Source organism: Erithacus rubecula (genome assembly GCF_903797595.1).
Source record: "Erithacus rubecula genome assembly, chromosome: 9".
Lineage (NCBI taxonomy): Eukaryota > Metazoa > Chordata > Aves > Passeriformes > Muscicapidae > Erithacus > Erithacus rubecula.
This window is the reverse complement of record NC_136660.1, coordinates 26187605-26208963: the sequence shown is the minus strand read 5'-3', so window position 1 is coordinate 26208963 and position 21359 is coordinate 26187605. Positions and strand designations below refer to the sequence as shown.

At 37.7% G+C, this 21359-nt stretch overlaps 1 protein-coding gene across 4 annotated transcripts in view; it reads left to right on the top strand.

Moving 5' to 3' along the window:
* Positions 1-20703, top strand: part of GPAM (glycerol-3-phosphate acyltransferase, mitochondrial) — a 29879-nt gene extending 9176 nt beyond the window's left edge. For 3 of the 4 annotated variants that reach the window (XM_079313229.1, XM_079313228.1, XM_079313230.1), the window contains exons 6-22: positions 895-1008; positions 2233-2382; positions 3095-3191; positions 4200-4336; positions 5591-5690; positions 6399-6611; positions 6933-7046; positions 8987-9072; positions 10003-10118; positions 10829-10899; positions 12002-12266; positions 12762-12904; positions 14212-14289; positions 15068-15208; positions 15908-16097; positions 16195-16253; positions 17410-20703. In XM_079313229.1, coding sequence (XP_079169355.1) covers positions 895-1008; positions 2233-2382; positions 3095-3191; positions 4200-4336; positions 5591-5690; positions 6399-6611; positions 6933-7046; positions 8987-9072; positions 10003-10118; positions 10829-10899; positions 12002-12266; positions 12762-12904; positions 14212-14289; positions 15068-15208; positions 15908-16097; positions 16195-16253; positions 17410-17526 — 2191 coding nt within the window. In that variant the 3' untranslated portion in view covers positions 17527-20703. The remainder of the gene's footprint in view (positions 1-894; positions 1009-2232; positions 2383-3094; positions 3192-4199; positions 4337-5590; positions 5691-6398; positions 6612-6932; positions 7047-8986; positions 9073-10002; positions 10119-10828; positions 10900-12001; positions 12267-12761; positions 12905-14211; positions 14290-15067; positions 15209-15907; positions 16098-16194; positions 16254-17409) is intronic. The other variant, XM_079313231.1, reaches the window with a different exon arrangement.
* The last annotated feature ends 656 nt before the right edge of the window (positions 20704-21359 follow it).

The window sequence follows — 21359 nt, the reverse complement described above, 5'->3', positions numbered from 1 at the left end:
CAGGTGTTTGGCTTATGTAGGTGATGGCTTGTCCACTGCTGGCCTGGTGAATGAGGGAGGTGAGGAGAGGAATAGTGATGAATATCCACTATAGGGAATGGGGTGTAAGCTATTTCTGTGTCACATGCATTTTTCTGTGATGTTTAATATTCCAAATAACATTTTCTCAGGTGATTTCTGCTTGTAGGATTGAGAGAGTAGATGACAGGGTTAATTTAAAAAGAAGAGACTGTCTTCATAACTTACCTTAAACACTTGAGTTTGTAGTGAGATTTACTGATTGCTTTGTGGTTATAGTCTTGCTAAAACTTTGCTAGGAGAAGGTGTGGAAAAGATACATAGGACTGGGTTTTTGAAAATACTGTAAAGGAAGAAAAGCTATGAAAGTGGGTTTAGTTTTGATGACTAATGCAAACATATTTTCAAAAGTGTTTATGAGAGTTTACCCTGTGCTTATGTGAGCTTTCCCAAGAGGGCTTGGTGTTCTTGAAGAAGTGGACAAACCTCTTAGCTGGACATTTACTTTCCTCAGTGGAAAGGGGCACCAAATTGGAAATTAACACTTTTGGCCTCTCTGAGCTGGCAAGTTGATTCCAGGGGATGGGACAGATGAAATGTATATGCTGGTTTGTTTGCTACATTCTGGGGATTCTGAGGGTGTTTTAAGGCCAGTGTCACCCTATGGCTCAGGTGTTTTGTCCTATGCCTCAGTTGTTTGATCTATAACATGAAGATATTGGCAATTTACTAGAAGACGCAGAAGCTTTTAGACAGCCATTTATAAAATTTTCCTTACTATTGCTTCTTAATTGTATTTTTAGTTGTTTTTAGTGCTATTTTTTTGGCAGCAAAATACTTTGAGGATCACACTGAAATACCCTTTGTATTTTGTAGGTACAGAGGGTGGCTTGCGAGACGCTTTTGTTATGTCCTTTTTGTGCAAGAGAGGGATGTTCATAAGGGTATGTTTGCCAAGAATCTGACAGAAAATGTGCTGAATAGCAGCAGGTAAGATGACACAAAATTAACTATTTTTTAAATTGCTAGCACATTAAAATATGCCTTAATTTAGAAACTGCAAGTTTTGAAAGTCAGACTATTTAAAATACTAGAAGATGCAGTATCTTTAACACAGCCTTTCAGGAATGTAGCTTGCAATTTCTGTTGGAATAGTAAAAGAGAGGAGTTTAAGGATTACAAGTCTCTAAATAGTGTGTAGTACAGGAAGAGCAGACAGTACACAGAAAAATAAATTGCTACATGAGAGCTCTTCAAACTCCTGTTTATCTAATTCATGTAAATCATTACCACTGAGGTCATACTGCTGTCACCAGAAATTGTCAGTGTTTCAGAAATAATAGGAAAGAAGCATTTTGAAGTAGCCTGAGTATACACCTGGAGAGTTCAGCAAAAAATGCAAAAAGGCTGTAGAATGGAGTACCCAACCTTAACTTTGTGGAGCTTGTTTTGTGTTTCATATGCCTCATTTTAAATGGCATCTTGAGCCCCTGATCACCTGTTCAGGTATCAGTTTTCCTTGGACACAAAGAAATTCAGCTGTCTGCCTGCTCCTTGAGGCTACTTTTGTCAGAGGGCACACACTGCCTACATTAACATTCCTAATTCTCCTGAATTTTTAAAGCTCAAGTCCCATGTGAAGCTGATAGTGTTGCTTTTGAAAAGTAAAGCAGTCTGTGTTGTGCTACAGTCATGGTGTTTTAAAGCCACTTAGTGTCTCTTGGGTATGTTTAAAGGGGGAAAATAGCCCTTACAAAATTGTGTTGGACTAGTAAATATGAAAATTCAAGGGCAACAATAATCTAGAAGTTCAAAATAGCAACTGCATGAATGTGTCTAAAGCGGTAAGTGAAATTGCTGTGGCAGAAAAAAGAAAACGTTAACAAAAAAGAGATTGCACCCATTCCCCTGAATTGTTAACTTCATTAAGCACATCAGAAAATTGGCAGTCACTTAAGTACCTGTGAACTGTGTACATACTGTTTGAAGTAGTCACCTTTGAGCCCATTCAGTCATCACCTGCCTCTGAAATTAGAGCTTATAAAACTGAATTAAATTTAGTGCATTTGGAGTACAGAATAGTTTGGTGTGGATGCTTTTTATGTTTGCAAGTTACTCCTTTAGTAATGCATAATTCATTCTGAGCTGTTGTTGTCTGTGTCTTGGACTCTTCTGTTGTGGGGCTGTCTCATAAACTTTATTTTTTGATGTTAGAGTCCAGAAGGCCATTGTAGATGAAGCTTCTGAAGCAAGTACTCCAGGTAGTTTTGTTCAGACGGATCCTAAAGCGATCAACAAAGTGAAGAAAAAAGCTAGGAAAATTCTCCAGGAGATGGTAGCAAATGTGTCACCTGCTTTAATCAGGTAAGAAAAATGTGTCATCAATATTGTCAGTGAGTGGAAGGATGGACAAGGTCTTTCTGCATAGTACCAACAGAGCTTGTGACACATGATGCAGAAATAACAATTATTCTAAAAATACATTAGTCATAAAAATCCCCTTTTCAATGTCAGCTAATAAAATAATAGTTCTTCTTTGTTTCCAAATGCAGCAGAAATCCTTTGCCATTCCAAGGAATACATTTTAAGTTAGTATTAAATACAAACTTTTCCTTTTTTCCCAAAACTAGTTTTGATGCTAATGATTAGACCAGTATTGGCATCATTTTTTACTTCAGGCTCATATGAGCAAGAGCAGCTATCTGCAGCATCTTAGACTGAAAGACAATTTTTCCATTAGGCTATTCAATATTATTATTTGTAAATATAAATATCTCAGGGAAAGTCTTATTTTATATAAAATCTTCTTCTGTGTTGTCCACATTTACTACTAAGGAGGATTTTGTCTCTGTCATATTCCTAGTTCACTGCCTTCACTAAGGTTGATAAAAGATTAATGTCATGACTACAGGAGGCTGAAATATGGCTATGACTTGTTTAGCAATTGCATTTTATAGTAATTTTGTTTGAATATAGGTAATCAGATGAACTGACTTTGCCTTTAGTCATACAGAAGCAATATAAAACAGAGGCAGAAATAAATGAAGCTTTTTGAGTTGTGTTTGTTTTCCTTTAGGTTGACTGGCTGGGTGTTACTGAAGTTGTTTAACAGCTTCTTCTGGAATATCCAGATCCATAGAGGTCAAATAGAAATGGTCAAAGCAGCAACAGAGGTAAGGGAGGGTGGGAAAATCCAGTAAGGTGGATTTCTGAAGTAATGTCTAATAATGTTTGCAGTACTTCTTTTTCTATAAGAGTACTGCTAAGTCTCTATGAAGTGTGATTGTAGGTAGAACTGTTTCATATCTGAAATACAATAAGAACACTATGAAACAGTGTTCTTAATTAAATATATGCTCTTAGAATTGTGCAACCTAAAATACTATGTGAACTCTGGGCTTACCTTTGATTCAGGATCAAATTTTAACTATCAGGCTGAATGTTTATCTCAGATAACCTTGCATCTAACACAATTTCCGGTTTTCTGAGGTGAGGCAGCCAGCAAATTAATAAGTAGATCTAGTCATGACTTTTCACTTTTGCTGTGATTTGGCATAAAACTTTTAAGAAAAAACTTTTCCTATTTCTTACTAGCAATCTATTTCCTGATTTTCAGTATTTATTGAAATGGGTCAAACTCCAAAATGCCACCATTTTCTTTACACTCAAATGAGTTAACTCTTCTTGCAGGATTTATCTTAGAAATATTGATTAGAGAAATGAAACAAATAGAAAAGATCCTGTTCATTTCTGGAGTTTTGTTTTTTTTTTTAATACTGTGTTTCGGAAACCTACTGTTAATAAATCTTTGCTGCTATCTAATAGAAATACCAGTACTTTGGTGTAGTGAGGATTTTTCCACATTTCTTTAATTCTTTGAGTAGTATCTCAACACTGTGAGTCTAAAGAAACTGGAAGATTGATCATTGTTAATGTAATGGATACAATTGCAAACCACAGTCACTGAAAACTAAGACTGAGGACAAGTTGATTAAAGTGTTCTCATTGTCCTACCTGACGGAAAACCAGGAGTTAACAAACTCAGTTATGGTAACTGGAAAATACCATCAGCTCAGATAAGATGATGCTAGCAATCTCAACAGTGGATTTTAGAAAAGAAGTAATATTCCATGTTTCTTACCAACTGACTTGTTTCTTTTTTCATTCTCTCCCCATCATAGATGAATTTGCCTCTTATCTTTTTGCCTGTTCACAAGTCCCACATTGACTACCTGCTTCTTACATTCATTCTTTTCTGCCATAACATCAAAGCACCCTACATAGCTGCAGGGAACAATCTCAACATCCCCATCTTCAGGTAATAACTTCTCCTTGCTTGAAAAAAGACTGAGGTGGTGGGATCTGTCTAAGTGTAGAATTATCTGACTGTTATTGGGCCATCATGTAGAACTTCTTTGGTTCCTATGGCATGTTCAGAGAGGAGGAGCATCACAGCATCCTTCTGAGAAGCTCTGTTACCACTTTAGTAGGGTAAGGAGAAAGGATATTCCTTTTTTTGAGTCTCAGAGTAGTTAGGTGATTAAGGAAAGGAAATGGGAGAAAGAGTTGTGGATGGACAGCTCTTCATGCAATTCAGTGAGCTGGCTAATGAGCAGCAGCAGTACTAGGTGAATAATACTTTGTATTCCACTTGAGTCTGTGTTTAAATGATATTTCTGGTGGCTGAAGAGCCTGAGGGATTTTAGATAATATTTTGCCATTGAGATAGAATTTGGGCATATTTGATACCTAAAAATCCACTGGATATTATAGGGAATTATGAGGAAAGAAGGGGAATACCTTGACTTTGTGAGTGTTTTACACCAGTAGGTGCTGGTCTGTCATAATTCCAGTGAAAAAGGCATTAATATAAATTATCAATTAGTTAGCTAGTTCTTAGGGCCAGCAGAATTAAGAAAGTTTAGCATAGAAAATGCTAACATTACTTTAGGCACTGGGCACTCTGAGATCTGCAGCATTCAGCAGGCCCAAGATCCACACATAGCACCCTGTCTGCAGAAAGGACTATTCCTGGTGGTCTTTTGAGCCAGTAAAAAATTTTCTTGCAAGAAAACAGCCCTGACAAGCAGAAGGGATGTCCTTGTGAGAACCTCCTGCTACACTATGAGATAAATGCAGGACCATGCAGGTTGTGTAATTGCTGGTGCCAAGTGGGAGCTGCCTGCAGATTGCTCTGTTAAAATCAGCTGGCTGAGCTGATTCTGCAGCTGAGGGAAGTGTGCAGCACACCATGAGCATGCAGCACAGCACATGTGCAGCACAACAGAGACTGGGGCAGCTCAGGTTAACTCTTACATGGGTCTCTAGCATCTCAATGTGCAAGAATCTCCTGGTCGGTGGCCTGTCAGAGCAGTGAAATGGAGCAAGACGGTGTAAAGACTCCTGTTCATAAGTGAAATAGAGAAATATTTGTGCAAGTAGTGTAATACAGTTTAGTTTTAAAAATTTCAAGTTATTTGAATACCTGTTGTGTGCAAGGAATTACTTGTTGGAGGTGTAGTAGTTTCCTACAAACAGAAATCAATGAGTGTGATCCTTCTTTGGTGTGTAGCACATTGATCCGCAAGCTGGGAGGATTTTTCATCCGTCGCAAGTTGGATCAGAGCCCTGACGGCCGTAAGGATTTCCTGTACAGAGCTTTGCTCTACGTGGTGTGTATTTCTTGTCTGTCTTTCTGTAGGTAGCTTTTCACTTGGGTGGCAAGTGTAGATGTATTTGTTGCTTTGAATTTATCTTTAGTTTCATGCTACAAAAAGGGGATTCATTTTTGTATGAAGGTTTGAATTTATTGTATAAAGAAAACGGCATGCTCAGCCCCTTTGAGGATGAGCAGATATCCACCTTGCATAATCCTTATGAAAGAATGTGGAATTAATGCTCTCTGGGTTAACTTGTGCTTGTTTCACTGATGTGGTTTGTTGTGAGGCATCTCTACCCTGATTCACTTAACACAATAGAAGTCTCTGTTCAGGATGGGTTGATGTAATGCTTTGTGCTATTCAGTGTAATAGCTGTATTTGCATCTTGGAAGATGGGATGTGCTGGGGAACCAGAAGGAAAGATGAATGTGAATCAACTCTACCAACCATTGCTAGAGATGCTTTTTGAACAAATGTCATTGTATTCCTCGTATATTAATGCAAATTCAGTTGCACATAGGTCTGGGCTTGTGTCAGGCATTAATTAATTACTGTGGGCTTTTTCCACAAGTACTCATGCCAAGTCATGATCTTCCAATGCCTTTAAAAGGAAACGGTTGCCAACAATATATTTGAAATATAATTGTATGTTGCTATACATATATATGCCATTATGATTAGATACCTATTTTTTCTCTTTTCCAATCTTTTTATATTCAGCACATAGAAGAATTGTTGAGACAGCAGCAGTTTCTGGAAATATTCTTGGAAGGCACACGGTCTCGAAGTGGAAAGACATCTGGAGCTCGAGCAGGTCTCCTGTCTGTGGTGGTGGATGCCCTCTTCTCAAATGCTACTCCTGATGTCCTAATTATACCTGTGGGAATCTCCTATGACCGTATCATTGAAGGTCACTATAACAGTGAACAGCTGGTAAGAGCAATCAAACAGCTTGTTTTGCCTAGAGGATTTTCTGCTAATGTGCAGAAAAACGTGCTGTGTAGCCATGAATCACAAAATGGGGTGTACTGAGGTACAAGTGACACACTTCTAAATGCAAATTCATGACATGACAAGTAACAAGTTCAAGGGGATATCTACAGAGAAAAATAATTCTCTGGATTTACTTGAAGTTACAAGGTGTGTCAAAAGCTTTGGCCTTGCTTTGTCTGCTGTCGCATGCATTTTAATTTTGAAGGTAACCTTTTAATTGCAAAGTGGAAGAAAAGCAAAATAACCACCTATGTTTTCTAGGGCAAGCCTAAGAAGAATGAAAGTCTCTGGAGTATAGCTAGAGGAGTCTTCAGAATGCTGCGGAAGAATTATGGATGTGTCAGAGTAGATTTTGCACAACCATTTTCCTTAAAAGTAAGTTTGGTATCTTGAAGGTCTTTTTTGAAGGTTTGGCATTTTTGGTGTTTCAATAGTGGGGCACATTTATTTTGATTTTCTCTTTGTGGGTTATCATCACTAGCATTATCTGTGTCAGTCCATTCTAGCAGGACAAAAGTATCCCTGTTTTTGATGAGTGTGAGTCTTTGGACACATTTGTTTTAAGCTGAAATAGTCTCAGAGTTGATACATTGGTTTTGAAACAGTCTTAGTATTCTTACTGGTGGGGTTCTTTGTTTAACAAGCAGTCTTTAAAATTATCCTTATACTATTTAGTAATTCTTTACATTGTAGAGACATTTGAAGTTGAAGGAAGCTGAATACTGTTTTCCAGTTTGATTTAATGACATCTGCAATGGTTGAGGAAGGGCATTTATCTCATTGGATTTTTAAAATTGCTAAGCAAATTAGTTGCTATAAAAGTGTCATGGGTAATATATCATAAAAATCTGTATATTCTTTGAAAGTCATCTTTCATTATTAGTTCCCAACTGTTACCTACAGTACTTCACCATATGCTGTTCTGTAGTTTCTCAGAGAATGGGGTAGTGTGGCAGTATCTGCCTTTACTCTGAATTTTCTCAGATCTCTTTGCAGAATCTGCTGGTACTAATCTACATTTCACTAATCTGTATTCTGTCACAGTATACCTTATTTTTAGTGTGACTTTAATAAGATTAAGCACTGCAACAGTAACTTACTAGAACATTATTCAAATTAATTGGGTGTTCTTCTTTCTGCCCTACTTCCCTCAGAAAAAGCAGTGAGGTTGGAGAGCTTTGGAGGGTTCAGTTACCACAGCATGAAATTATTGTGACCGGCTGCACTGCATTATAATGAGTGTAGTAGGAAAGATACCAATTCACTTCCATAGGGGAAGGCTTGGGCTATTCTTGGTAGGGAATTAACAACTCTTCTTGGATCAGTGTAAGGAAAAGAGGGTTATCTGCCCTCTTAATCTAGTGAAATGCTAATCACTCTGTACCTTTCCAGCAGCTTTCTGTCAAGTCTTATTTATACCTGTGTTCCTTATTGTGCTCTAGAAGATGATCAATGACATAAATCATTAACTTGTGCCTTAGCTCACATCTGCAGAAGTGTAACTGTAGTTGTGTCACTGCAGCTTTTTCTAAAGCAGATGAGCTTTTGGGGTTAATTTTGGGCATCTGCAGTTCTATGAGCACAGGCTTGGAAACAAGAGGGTGTGAAAGAGGCTGTGGTTTTAAGCAGCTTTCCTGGGAGGGAACTGTTTTCCTGACCAGCAGGTTAAGTGGCTCTTTAGTTTCCCATTCTGCACTGAAACTAAGGGAACACAGTGTCCTGAAAAAAGAATAGTGTAAATTTTAACCTATAAGGAGAGGAGTTTGGCTTTTGAGAAATTTGGATTCAGGAATTCCAACCATGCAGTACCCTGCCTGCTTCCTGGGGGCTTTAGTTTGTGTCTTGCAACTGGAGTTTTGTACACAGTGTTTTCCCTTGGAGAAGTTCTCTCTCTTGGCATTTGAGGAAGGCAGGAGTAAGCAATAATTACAGTCTCCATGCTGGTTCTGAATGGGTGCTAGGCTTTGCTCTCACTCATGTTAATGAGGCAGTTCTCATTAATTTAATCCTGGAACTCATCTCAAAGGAGTTGTTCACTGCAGGGCACTGACAGAGGTTATGTGTTGTTTTCATTGCAGGTTTTTTATGAAGTACAGATTCCTTACTGTGGGAAGTCTTTTTGCATAAAATAAAGCCAAAAGTGAATAATCTGTTGAAAACTTTTAATATCTCTGACCTTATTATGCTTTTTTAGTGTGAGCTATTTTTAATCAGTTACATTTTTGAATAATTGCCTTTTTCCTGTAATAGCATTTTTGTTGAATGCAAGAATAAGGTGGAAAAAGTACAAGAAATAACAAGTCTTTTTTTAACAGGAATATGTAAACAGCCAAAGCCAAAAACCTGTGCCTGCTCCTCTTTCTTTGGAACAAGCTTTGTTACCAGCTATACTTCCATCAAGGTAGGGATTTTATGGGGTGTCATTGAAAGGCAGGACAGATTGGGAGTGGTTTGTTTATGTTTTTAGTGTTCTGCATTGCATTCCAAGCAGTGCTTGAACTCCCCATGGATATAATTGTTTATAGGAAAGTGCAAAATTTAGGCAATTATAACTGCAATTTATTATAAGTGTTACATTCTTCCTGATGAGTTCAGTTCAAGTAAATTCAAGAAGACTTTTTTCCTTTTTTTTTTTTTTCAGTAGCCTCTGTTGGTTTGATAATAAATTTTATGGATTAATTTAGGGGGGGGGGAAATTACTTGGGTAGTGAAAACTAAAGGATTTGGTTTTAAACCTCACAAACATTTCACAAGGTTTATGGAATAATTCCAAAGCAAATGGGAACTGTGAGTGAGTACTCCTTGTATTCAAGGAGGTGGATGTCACAACTGCTCAAGGGTTAGTTCTGCATTTGTTACTTAAATACCCATTTTAGTTGGTTTTTCCAGGAGTTATGCAAAGGTGTGTGGTCCTGGTGGGGACAAAGACAGTCCTGAACCTTTAGAAAGTTGTAAGTCCTTACAAAAGACCATTTCTAGTATGTAGAGAGACAAGGCTCTGTTTTTTAGGCAAATTAGCTTTTTCTATTGTTCATATTCCTTGAAGAAAAAAGAGCAATTGAAGTTACAGCAAAGTCCTGAGTAGCCATAGAAAAACCTTGCAATTTTTCTTTTGGTAGTCTTATCATGGATTGTTGTACAGTGCAAAGAAATAATCAGGAAAAGTTGGTAGGGCTTTTTGCTGGCAACATTTTCTGCCCTTACCAGACTGTAAATGGTAGTTTGTGCTGAGGTTCAGTTACTGTATATGAAAAAAAAATATCAGTTGATATTACTTTACATTTTGATCAGAATGTGAATGTCACCATGTTAATTGTTATTCTGTATTTAGACCTAATGATACTGTGGATGAAAGTGCAGAGGCCTCGCTGCCCAACTCCAGGGATATCACCAGTGAACCCTTCAGAAGAGAGTTGATATCCAACTTGGCTGAGCACATTTTGTTCAGTAAGTGCTGAAGAGTTTCACTGCCACAGAGTGATAGAGTGGTGTGGATAGGAAGGGACCTTAAAGATCATCTCATTTCAACCCCCCTGCCATGGACAGGGACACCTTCCACTGGGACAGGTTGCTGTCAGCTGCCTGTTTGGTTTTGCTGACAGCCAGAATTTTCTGTGTGGTAATGTCACACTCCCTAGTTGTCTCCCTCCTTCCTCTTCAAAGTTTATTAAACTCTTTTTCTGATCAAGGAGATGGGTTTTTTTTTTTTCTGTATATTGGACTAAACTTTCTATATTCTGAAGTGTTTGATTCTCATATTGGTACATTCATTGCTTCTCCCTTCATGTAATGAGCTCTTGGAGTGTCTTAATGGCATTATCACATGAGCTCATCTAGTGCAGGGACCAGTGTTGCCAGGTTTGACAGGTTATGTGGTGTATGCTTCAATCAATAGATCTGTGGTTTGTGGTACCAGAGATGCACAGAAAACAGTGCTTACCTTAGTAAATATATAAGTTTTATTTGGCCTTCTTAGTCCGAGTTATTTTGATTAATATTGTTTCCAGACAGACATAGTACACTTTGTATTTCATTTGGTGGGTACATTTCTGTGCCCACATCACTGTTACTGTTTTTTAAATAGTGGATACTCTTTCACTTGTAATAGTGTTGTGAATGTCTCAGGTGCTTAACAAGTTTATCTTGTTCACCTCTAGCTGCTGACAAGTCCTGTGCTGTGATGTCTACTCACATTGTTGCCTGTTTGTTGCTGTATAGACACAGGCAGGTAAGGCTTCTATGCTACTTAAATAGCCAGACATTGCTTTGGCCTTGTTAACTTATCTAAAAAAAAAAAAAAAAAAAGTATGGATTTTACTATTGTGTGATACTGATAAAAAAAAAGGAGATGCATTTAAATTAAAATGGATTTCAGATTATCTGAGTGCTGATATTTCAGTTAGCAGTGGGTGCTTGAAGCCAGTATTGATGGGATGATAATAAATGCTCATGTAGAAATAAATCTTTATAATTCAAAATATATTTTTTTCTAAAGATTACATGGGTTTCATTTATTGTAGTAGGGTTGTTTTTTAGATCTCAAATCACTATTGAATACTCTAGAAACTGTTCCAATAACTGCCAAATAGATTTTTCTGTTCCTCAATACTAAAATACTATATCACAATGGCAGAATTATACCAGTGTTTACCTGAAGTCTTGTGCATGAGAGTTGGAAGAAGTTTTCTGTCCTCCTACAAGTTTATTTTGCATTTTTTCTAAAATTCCTTTAAATCTAAAGCTTTTATTGCATGTGAATGAGAACAAATGGAAAAACATTGGTCAGTTGTATAATCCTGTTTGTGGAGGAAGTGTCACTGTTCTCATCAGTCCAGTCTTTCCAATTTCCCTAAAACAGTGGAATCAAAGAAGCATTTTACAATGTAATCTGACTCCATCTTGACAGAAAACAAGAAAAGGAGGTGCCTGAGGAAAGGCTTTTCCTCATGTTCCAAATCAATTGTTCAGTTCTGTTAAGTGCAATATTCCCAACTAATTGATCATTCACTTTATAGCATAGGTAATGGAAATATGATACCTCTGGCATGGTCTTGAGGTAATTCAGGTCTTTGCAGGCTGTGAACTAAACCAAGAAGCAAAGAACAACCTTGCATTCCCAAATAGTTCCATGGCTGTAAAATATAATTGCATGTAATGCAAAACATGGAACTATTTCATCAAAACCTCAGTGGAAATCAGTTTTTCTGATATGACTATTGTGCTTTGGATTATTGACAGTTAATATATTGTGTTTGATATATTATGTGGTTTACTGATAGACTCCTGTGCAGAAAAATTATTTAACTGTGTGATTCTTTGTTTATTTCCAGGGAACTGATCTTTCCAGACTGGTAGAAGATTTCTTCTCCATGAAGGAGGAGGTCCTAGCCCGTGACTTTGACTTGGGATTTTCAGGGAACTCTGATGATGTTGTCATGCATGCCATCCACTTGTTGGGGAACTGTGTAAATATCACAAACACGAGCAGAAACAATGAGTTCTTTGTCACTCCCAGCATCACAATACCTGCTGTCTTTGAACTCAACTTCTACAGCAATGGACTACTTCATGTATTCATTAAAGAGGCTGTTATTGGTATGTTTTGGGATTTATCAAAGAAAGACTTTCTTGTAACCCTTGAAGTCAAAGTATCTGCACAAAAGTCCTCATCAGTTTCTCATAATTTAATGTATTTTTTTGCTTCCTGTTTCAACCCATGTTTACCTTAACAAAGAGTTTTAAAGAAAACTTGTATTTTGTTTGAGCAACGTTTCCATTCTTATTTCCCCTCTTCCTTTATCTTTCTTGGAAGTATTTGTGTATTGGTCAGTGCCATAGGCAAGGCACTATCAGAGTTCTGAGCCAACATGGCAAAACCTGTGCTTTGGTGAGCAGTAATTTAATGAGATTTTGTTTTGATCTGATGTTACTGGGCACGAAATAGTGGTTGAATCTGTCTGTATTCTTGAATTGCATGTGTAATATTTGACTGCTTTTAGCCCCAGAAGTGGAAAAACCAGAAGTTTAATGCTTCCTTTGCCATGAAGCTCTCAGAAAATTAAATTTTGCCTGTGTTTGCTTCTGCTCCAGCCTGCAGTCTTCATGCAATTCAGAGCAGGAGGTGCAGGAATGGTACCAGTGGAGCTGCTCCCAGTTTGATCAGTCAGGAACACCTGGTCCGAAAAGCTGCCAGCTTGTGCTACTTGCTCTCTAATGAATTCAGTGTATCTTTGGTAAGTACTGGTATGAACTGTCCAGTTTTTGTTCTGCTTGTTACTTGAAAATTTCAGGATGCTTTCTACAAGTGTCACAGCTCTGATCTGTTCACTGTCAGTGCAGTGTGGTGGTGGTGGCTGTGACACACTGAGTGCCACCTGCTGCTCCTGCCAGTGCTGAAGGGGTGATGCTGGGCTGGGCTTGGGGCATTTCTGCTGTGCTTTAGGGCTTTCCTGAGAAAGGCAGCATTAAGAAGCCTACCTGGAGTTGTGGGAGAGAGAGAAGCTGAAAGAGCAGATTCTCTACATATTTTGTGTCATTCCTGTCATTAGATCGTCACAGCTGTATTTGCATTCTGCCCAAACTATTTATTTACTTATTTTTACTTAAAGAAACAAAAGTCTTTGTGAGTACTCAGCTCTTAGGAGTTTGCACAGGTGATATGTTGGGAAGTAAGGCTCCATATTCTAAAGATATCCCTTATTTGCATAGGAGTGCAGTACTCATGCCACACCTAGTACTTAGTGGCAATTTTAAACATGGCCTGACTTCAATTTTAATGGTTGCAAAACACTGATGAGAGCTAATGTTATCTCACTTTCCAGACACTGCATACTTTCAATTTTAAGTGCTAGGTGTTCTTTTTTCTTATATGTAGAAGTTACTTAAAATTCTAGACATTCTTGAATTAGTTCTTACATTTGTACTCATATTTGATTTGTGCTTGTGCATGGAAGCATAAGTCAAATTTAGTATATTGTCTACGTGGTAATGTTAACTCATACTGAAGTTCTTTAGTAATATTATCCTTCTGCTTTTTGATTATTATTTTTTAACTAAGAAAATATTTCCTAAATTATTATGAATTATGTAAAAGAGGTTGGGGTTTTTTTATTCAGTTTCAAAACATTTAAAAGAATTTCTTGAAAATGTAGTTTCCTTTAAATTCCAAATAGATCACTGTTATGACTTTCAATTATTCTAATTTTATGATGATTTTATTCTAGAATTGTTAACAAACTAAAATTTGGTTAGAGGCTATTAAAAAGAGAGAACATTTAATGTGGCTTTCTACCACTGGTAATGTATTTCGGAAAAATTTTGGACATGTTTTAAATATCCTATTTCACTATAATTTTTTAAAATATCTGCCAGGATAAACACAAGAGTGGTGCTTTGGGATTATGCTGATAAAAGTTTAACAGCTTGCATAAAAGAAATAATACTGCTGTATCTAAAACACTCATACTGAGCAGGGACTGATGTTGCTGTAATGGGTGTAATGGATGTGACTTTTTCATTGCATTCCTTTTATGTTGTGCAGCCTTGCCAGGTGATCTATCAAGTTTGCCATGAGTCTGTGGAAAGGCTGATCCAGTATGGCATTCTGCTGGTGGCTGAGGTAAAGTGGCAGAGATACTGTAGGAGTAGTGTACACTGTTCTGTAGGTGGTTTATGCTTGGTTGTGAGGCTTGTTCTAAGTATATGTTGTTACTGAAAGCTTGTAACAACGTGCCCAGGACTGAGACTGCTTCATTCCTGTTCATAAGTGTCACACAGCTGGGAACACTCAGCCTGTGATGCTTCATGACTGTGTGTAACTTCATTTTTCCAGTAAGGCTACTAAGGAAGACACATATTTTTTGTACTGTCTTGAAACTTGTGATGTATTTTATTATTGAAGCCCTTTCAAATGTAGCATAGCTACATCCATAGCTATTGGATTTTTACTTTCTACTCTACTGGAGTCAGGAGTCCAGACCTTTTGTCATTCTTTAATTTCCTATGCATTGATCCCAGAATTACTGTAAAACTCCTCAGCTTGCAATTTCAGGGCTGTAGGGGAATTGCTCTGTGGTGTGGTTTGCCAGAGGTGCACAGTGCAAAGAAAACCTTAGGAGCAGAGGCAGCTGATTCAGCATGTCTTTGCTTCATAAACTTCTTTTTGTGCACAGTAAATAAACCTTGGCACCCAGGAGAAAGCAAGAACAAAACTCAGTCTTTTTCACCAAATATCTCTTCTCTCTCCTTTTCTCAATGCTGTATTGAGTCTCACCTGCTTCCATCAAATACTAGTTAATAAATGCATTGATTAAGTCAGATGAGATTATATAATAAACCTATTGCTTGCCTGGATTTGGAGTTTTACCTATTTTACCACCTTGTTTTAAAAATTTAAGCAGGATGATCAGGAGGATGTTAGCCCCACTCTTACAGAACAGCAGTGGAATAAAAAACTCCCTGAGCCAATATCTTGGAGAAGTGATGAGGAAGATGAAGACAGTGATTTTGGAGAGGAGCAGAGAGATTGCTATCTGAAGGTAATATTTTCCTTAGGCTACTAATGTTGAACCCTTTTGTGAGAGATATAAATTACTTTGCTTATTCAGGAAAAATACTGATCATTTTTTTGGGAGGGTGGGGGAGAATTGTTGGTTTGGAGTATTTTTGCAGTATTTTTGTACAGTCCATTTATGTCCTTCCCATGAGGAGGACAGCTGGAGAAACATAAACCATCTTTACAGGGAGGTGGAAGAGCATGGTTAGAGTTTTATTTTTTGCATGCAGTCTAAAAGGGGCATATCCAGCTGGTATTTATGTTCAGCCTATATATCACTTCATAGATTCCTTACATTGATATATTAGATATATTGCTAGTTTTCTCAGAGCTGACACAAACACTCTTTAGGATATCTTATTAACACATGAAAACTTCTGTCCATCTCTGTGAATGTAGGGCAGCCCTTCTGTTGGCTGCAGAGCAGTGTGATGTCTTTAATTTTATCTTGGGAAAGTAGTAATACTCTGGAGGAGGAAAAAGGTAGCATTGGTCTGTGATGATCAATGCCTGTTTTGTCCTTTGTAATAAAACACATTTTTTACTATGCTCCCATATTGTTCTGTGACCCCACACTTGTTTTTGTGCTTTTGTTTTTATTTTGTTTGCCATGTTATACCTTACAGGTCATTTCTGGTTTCCACTGGTCTCTGTCACTGAACCTTGTGTTGCCTTTTCTTAGGTGAGCCAGTCTCAAGAGCACCAGCAGTACATCACTTTCCTGCAGAGGTTACTGGGACCTTTACTGGAGGCATACAGCTCTGCTGTGATCTTTGTGCACAATTTTAGTGGTCCTGTTTTAGAGTCTGAATATATTCAGAAGCTACACAGGCACTTAATAAGCAGGACGGAGAAGAATGTTGCTGTGTATGGTATGTTAAACTGGTTTTGATTCATTCTGTTCTTTCTACCACAAGGCAGCCCAAATTGAACTTCAGTTTGTTTATCTCTGGGTTTTCTCTCTTGCAGCTGAGAGTGCTACCTACAGTCACGTGAAAAATGCAGTGAAAGTCTTCAAGGAAATTGGAGTAAGTGTTTGGTGCTCAGAGCTGGCGACTGTTTAGTGTCATTTCAATAATGAGCACAACTTGGGCATTTCAAGGAATCTGCTCAGTGTCAGTTTGAAATCAGTGAATATATCTGTGGAAATGTTTTGTGAGTTTGGAGCATTTTGGTTTCCTTCAGGCTGAGGGCTGTAGCAGAACAGGGCACTTCTTGCCCCTGGGAAGGCCTGTCTGGATGGCTGGGTGACTAGACATTTTTATTCACAGCAAATGAAGTTCCTCTGTTATACTCTGTGTCCCTATTGAATATTGAAAGGCTGAGAGCATGTTCTGTGCTCAGGAACAGCTAAATTTAATTTTGAAGTCTACTTAAATCTTTGAAAAAGCATTAGGTATTGAATTTTGGCTTAGTGGTGATTGATACTCCAGAAGAACCATCCTTATACACCTTCAGGGTTCACCATGAGGATACAGGTGTTCTTTAAGATAAATACTCAATTTTGTACTTTACCATTAGTATTTTAAATTATAAATCACTCATCTAGATTTTCCAAGTGAAGTGTTTTTCTTTCATCAGACTGACATGGCTTCCTGAATGCCAGATGGGATATAGTGTTATAATTCTGAAAGTATTGACATTTAGGCAAAATGTTGCTGGGTATGGATTTTGAAGTGTTTGCCTTTAAATTCTGATATATTGAATGATCCAACAATAGTTGGCCTAGTAAAGGTATCTTCATCAACTCTAAACACCTGTGAGGAAAGTACATGCTGAATCCATTTTCCAACAGCAGGATAAACTAGAGTGAGAAGTGGAACTAGATAATGTTTGCTGGGCATCTATTACAGCATAGCATCTAAGTTCTTGTTTTTAAAGTGTATACCCTTTCAATTGGGTACCTTTGATTGCCTGTTTTGTCCTTCACTATTAAGATTTGGCTGTATATCCTGCACTGTAGTAATTTCTCAATTTCTTTTCTTCCATAACCCCTGAAGGGCTTCAACATTGAGTAAATTCTAATAATACCTTAAGCCATTGCCATCTAAGCCTTCAAGAAGTAAAAAGAAAAATGTCTTGTAAAAGAGGGAAAACTTAGTATGGATCATAACATTTTAATCTCAGAAGAAAGGAGATTCCTTTAAGATAGTGATGCTTACATGTGTTCATGCTGTGCTTCAGGTTTTCAAGCAGACTCAGCAAAAGAAAGATGTCATTTTGGAACTTGGCACTACGTTCCTACCTCAGCGCAACAGGCAGAAACTACTGGAATTCGTCATGAGCTTCATGGTGTTATAGACCACACACAGCACCTTTGTCCAGGGACACGAGGACAGGTTTTGAGACTGTGGCAAAGCCTGGGGACATTTGCTAATCCTTCAAAGTATAAAGTGCCACTGTCTGGGTAAGGCCTTCTCTGACTTGAACTACTGGAAGACAAGTGCCTTCTTACGTGTGCATTTATGGGTTTCTTACAGTCCCAGTCCTGTTGTAATACAGCGAAACTCAGATGACACTTTCGATACACGTAATTAAACATGTTGCAAAAAATAAGATAAATTATTAGAATTAGATTAAAAAAAAAAAAGTTTTATCAGTGTTACATTTTAAATGAACTTTTAAAGACTGTACCAGATGCACAAGTACAATATTGGTATTCTGTAGCTAACCCTGAGATCTTGAGTTTAGTGGCAACACAGCTTATGGCTTAACCGAGTAACTTTCATTCCAATTCAGTTTTATTGTTTTAAATAAATGGTTTAAAAATTTTGCTTAGGTAGGCTATATACTTCATGGATAAAGCCATAGTTTTTCATAAGTGTTAACATAAATGCCAAAATTCTAATGAAAATTACAGGTACAGACATCTGAGAATAACGATTATGTAGCAGGTGATTATGAGAAATGTCAGCAGGCACACCTTGCACTATTAAAATTGTGTAGTGCAGTGGTAAATTGCACTAATCACTGCTGTCAGGAAGAATGTGAGAGTAGTGTTGTTTTTATTATGGCATCTGTCATGCAGCCAGATGAGTCAGGAGACAGTTGCCTGAATGTGAATATCTTGTAAAATCTTAGATTATTATTTAATTGAAAAAAAAAAACCTAATAAGTTCGGGGGAGTGTTTTTGGTATTGTTTTGGATTTTTTTTTTAATTGATAGGATGTCAGATTTTTTTTAAGTGGAGTAAAGACTTGATTTGGTGAACTAAGTTTTGATTTTGGCCCTTAAAAATTTAGCAATAATTTCATCAGTTCTTTGGAAACAAGTGTTCATATTGTATTCTGATGTTGAGCAGACCTAAATTGGCGTGAAGTAGTACCTGTAGAAACACAGAAATATAAGCAATGTACTTTTGACTGTGATCTGACTTGCAAAAAAAATTAATTGATAGGCAAAACTGAACGATGAATAAATTCTGTCCTATGGAACAGGACTCTGGTGTTGCAATTTGATCCTTTTTCATGGAGGACTTGCACTGTAGATTTCATCTTTTCTTCATGTGAGGGCAGATTAGATTGCAACCTGTAGTCCTGTATTTCAGTACAGCTGATTTAGCTGAAGCAATAACTTGGTGGTATGTGAAGCAGGTTTGCTTGTGAAATGTGTTTTCCCTCCTTTCTGCCTTCTAGATGAGGGAAATTAAACATTTCCTTTGCTGCATTACTTTGCTTGATTCTCACATCCTCGCCTTGTCAGCAGAAAATCCCCCAAACTTCATCATGTAATCTCTGTTGCTTAACACAAACATGGAAAAGCATACTTGAATCCCAGCACTTGCACTGTTATGCCAGCACAAAACTGATGCACACAATTCGAGCTTGTGGCCAAGGAGCTTGCATTTGTACTGCACATTTGTCAACAAGAATATTTCTGTAAATTTTTTTATTAAATGCTATTAATATTGGAAAGCTTCAGTTTATAGTTCATTAGCATTATACTGTTAGCACTGTGAGATGCATGTGTTTTGTCACTAAACCAGGTGCTCTACAACACTTAAAAAATTTCTGAACCAAAGCTACATTAATATGGATAAACACTGACCCTTGAGTCGCTTGTGTTCCTATGTCCTTCTGCTGTCTCAGCAGGACTGACTACATCACACATAATTTGTTTTGTGAAGGCTACCAGCTGTGTAGAAAACAGTTTCATCTCATACTCACTCATGTGCACTGTTCATCCACCTGATGAATTCTCCATACAATGTTTGTTGCTGATGGCTTCCATTTAATATTTAAAAAATAAATAAAATCTAGGTGCTTCTGAATAACAAGCTGTCATAGTTTACGGCACTTCAGCAAATCTGAAGTGTACTAACAGCAAAGATTGTACATTAAAAAAAAATCTAAAAATGAAGCAATATGAAGCAAACAAAACTTGAGTCATTTTATTAGGAATGTTTTGCCAATGGAGGTATTAGTTACCATAAAACCCAGGAGTACTGTGGTCACTGGAGTGTTCTGGCTAGGTGTTGCAACTAAAATAATTTATGGCTTACATGAAAAAGAAATTTAAAAAATAAATCTGGTTAACATAAATCAATGAGTGGGTAATAATGCATGTGAATACACATTAATGGATACTTATATATGCAGGGGGAGGGGCACCTCTAAAACTGCGTTGGTTTTGTATGAAAAAAATGACCTGCATGTGATAGATTGGTACTATGAATCATATGCCACTGGAAGCCCTTGCATTCTGCAGCAAGTGTGTATGTATACATGTATATATGCTAGTGTGTATGTTCTGACACACAACATCTATGCTTTTTCCTGAAATCAAAGCACAGAATGTAAAATTATCAGGCTGTAACAGTCAAAAAGACTAAAACAAACACTTGCACTGTATTTACACCTTCAGTGTCTTCTGATTTTATTAACTTCTTATGTTTGCTTTGCTGTTAGAATTCCAGGTCGAGTTGATTTCAGTAAAGTTAACCAGTAAAAGCAAAAGGACTGGCCCTGAATTACCACAACTGTATTTTAAAACTTTATAAAGACTTACACGAGTCTCGTAATTCTTATGAGCATCATACTCAGGTGTGCAAATCTTTTTGGGCCAGTGTCTTTCATGCTGTGAGAAAACCTCTCCACACACATGCTGGAGATGTCCTGTGTTTAGAGTGATGGAAGGGAAGCTTCACTCCCCGTGCAGCTGCAGCTCCCTGTGTTCACTGCCTGCAGTCTGGGCAGAGGGCTGCACTCACACCTCTGGTCAGGAAGCATTGGCACACATTTTCATTCAGCTGCCTGCCTGCTCCTCAGAGAAGTGCCCCAAGCACCACGTGGAAGAAGGTTGGGCTGGGAAGTGATGTAAGATACTGTTGTTTTTGTGTTTCTGTGCTGATGAGACAGGAACTGCTGACTGGAGAATGTTACTGTGTTTTACCTGTTACCTGTAATGTGTGTCTGTTGTAGAAGCACAGAGGTGTACTGGAGTCATTTTAATAAATTAAACTGTTTGCTAATATGACATTTAATAAGTTCTTCTGGTGTTCTTTTTATTTATTTATTTTTTAATTTTTCATAACTTGCTGAGCTAATTAATTCAATAGTTTTGCCCCACTGCAGGTAGTTTCTGAAATGAAACCATTAAAATATTTCTTTGTATCTCTACCAGTGTGTGAGCTGGAGCAGAGACATTTTAAAAGCAGGTCAAGGTGACATCCCAACTCCTGAGCCAGTTTTGTTGCAAAGTGGAGGTGCCATTTTGCCTCTCTGTTCCCACATCCCCACAAAGTTCTTGTACATGGAGTTCTTTTGCAGTTCCTCTCTCCTCTTGTGGATGTTTGTGTGTCATTCAGGAGCCTGGGATGGCTCTGATGCTGCAGACTTGTCTTCTTAAGGTGATTTCAAGCTGACCTGGAGCGTAATAAACACCTGCCAGCAATTGTGACAGCATCTGGCAAATGTGAATTAATTGGAATGGGACTTTAATATAATAAAACCTGCATAGATGATCATTACCTAAATTGAGAAGGAGGGATGCTGCTTCACTCTTCAGGAAAAAAAAGTTCTAATCAGCTGATTCTGTAAGAGGCCTCTAGCAATGTTCACATGCAAGCAAGGCTCAATTAATTGACAACTCTAGGCTGAAGCAGGAAGCTTAGAATTCAATTATTGTCAGTAGC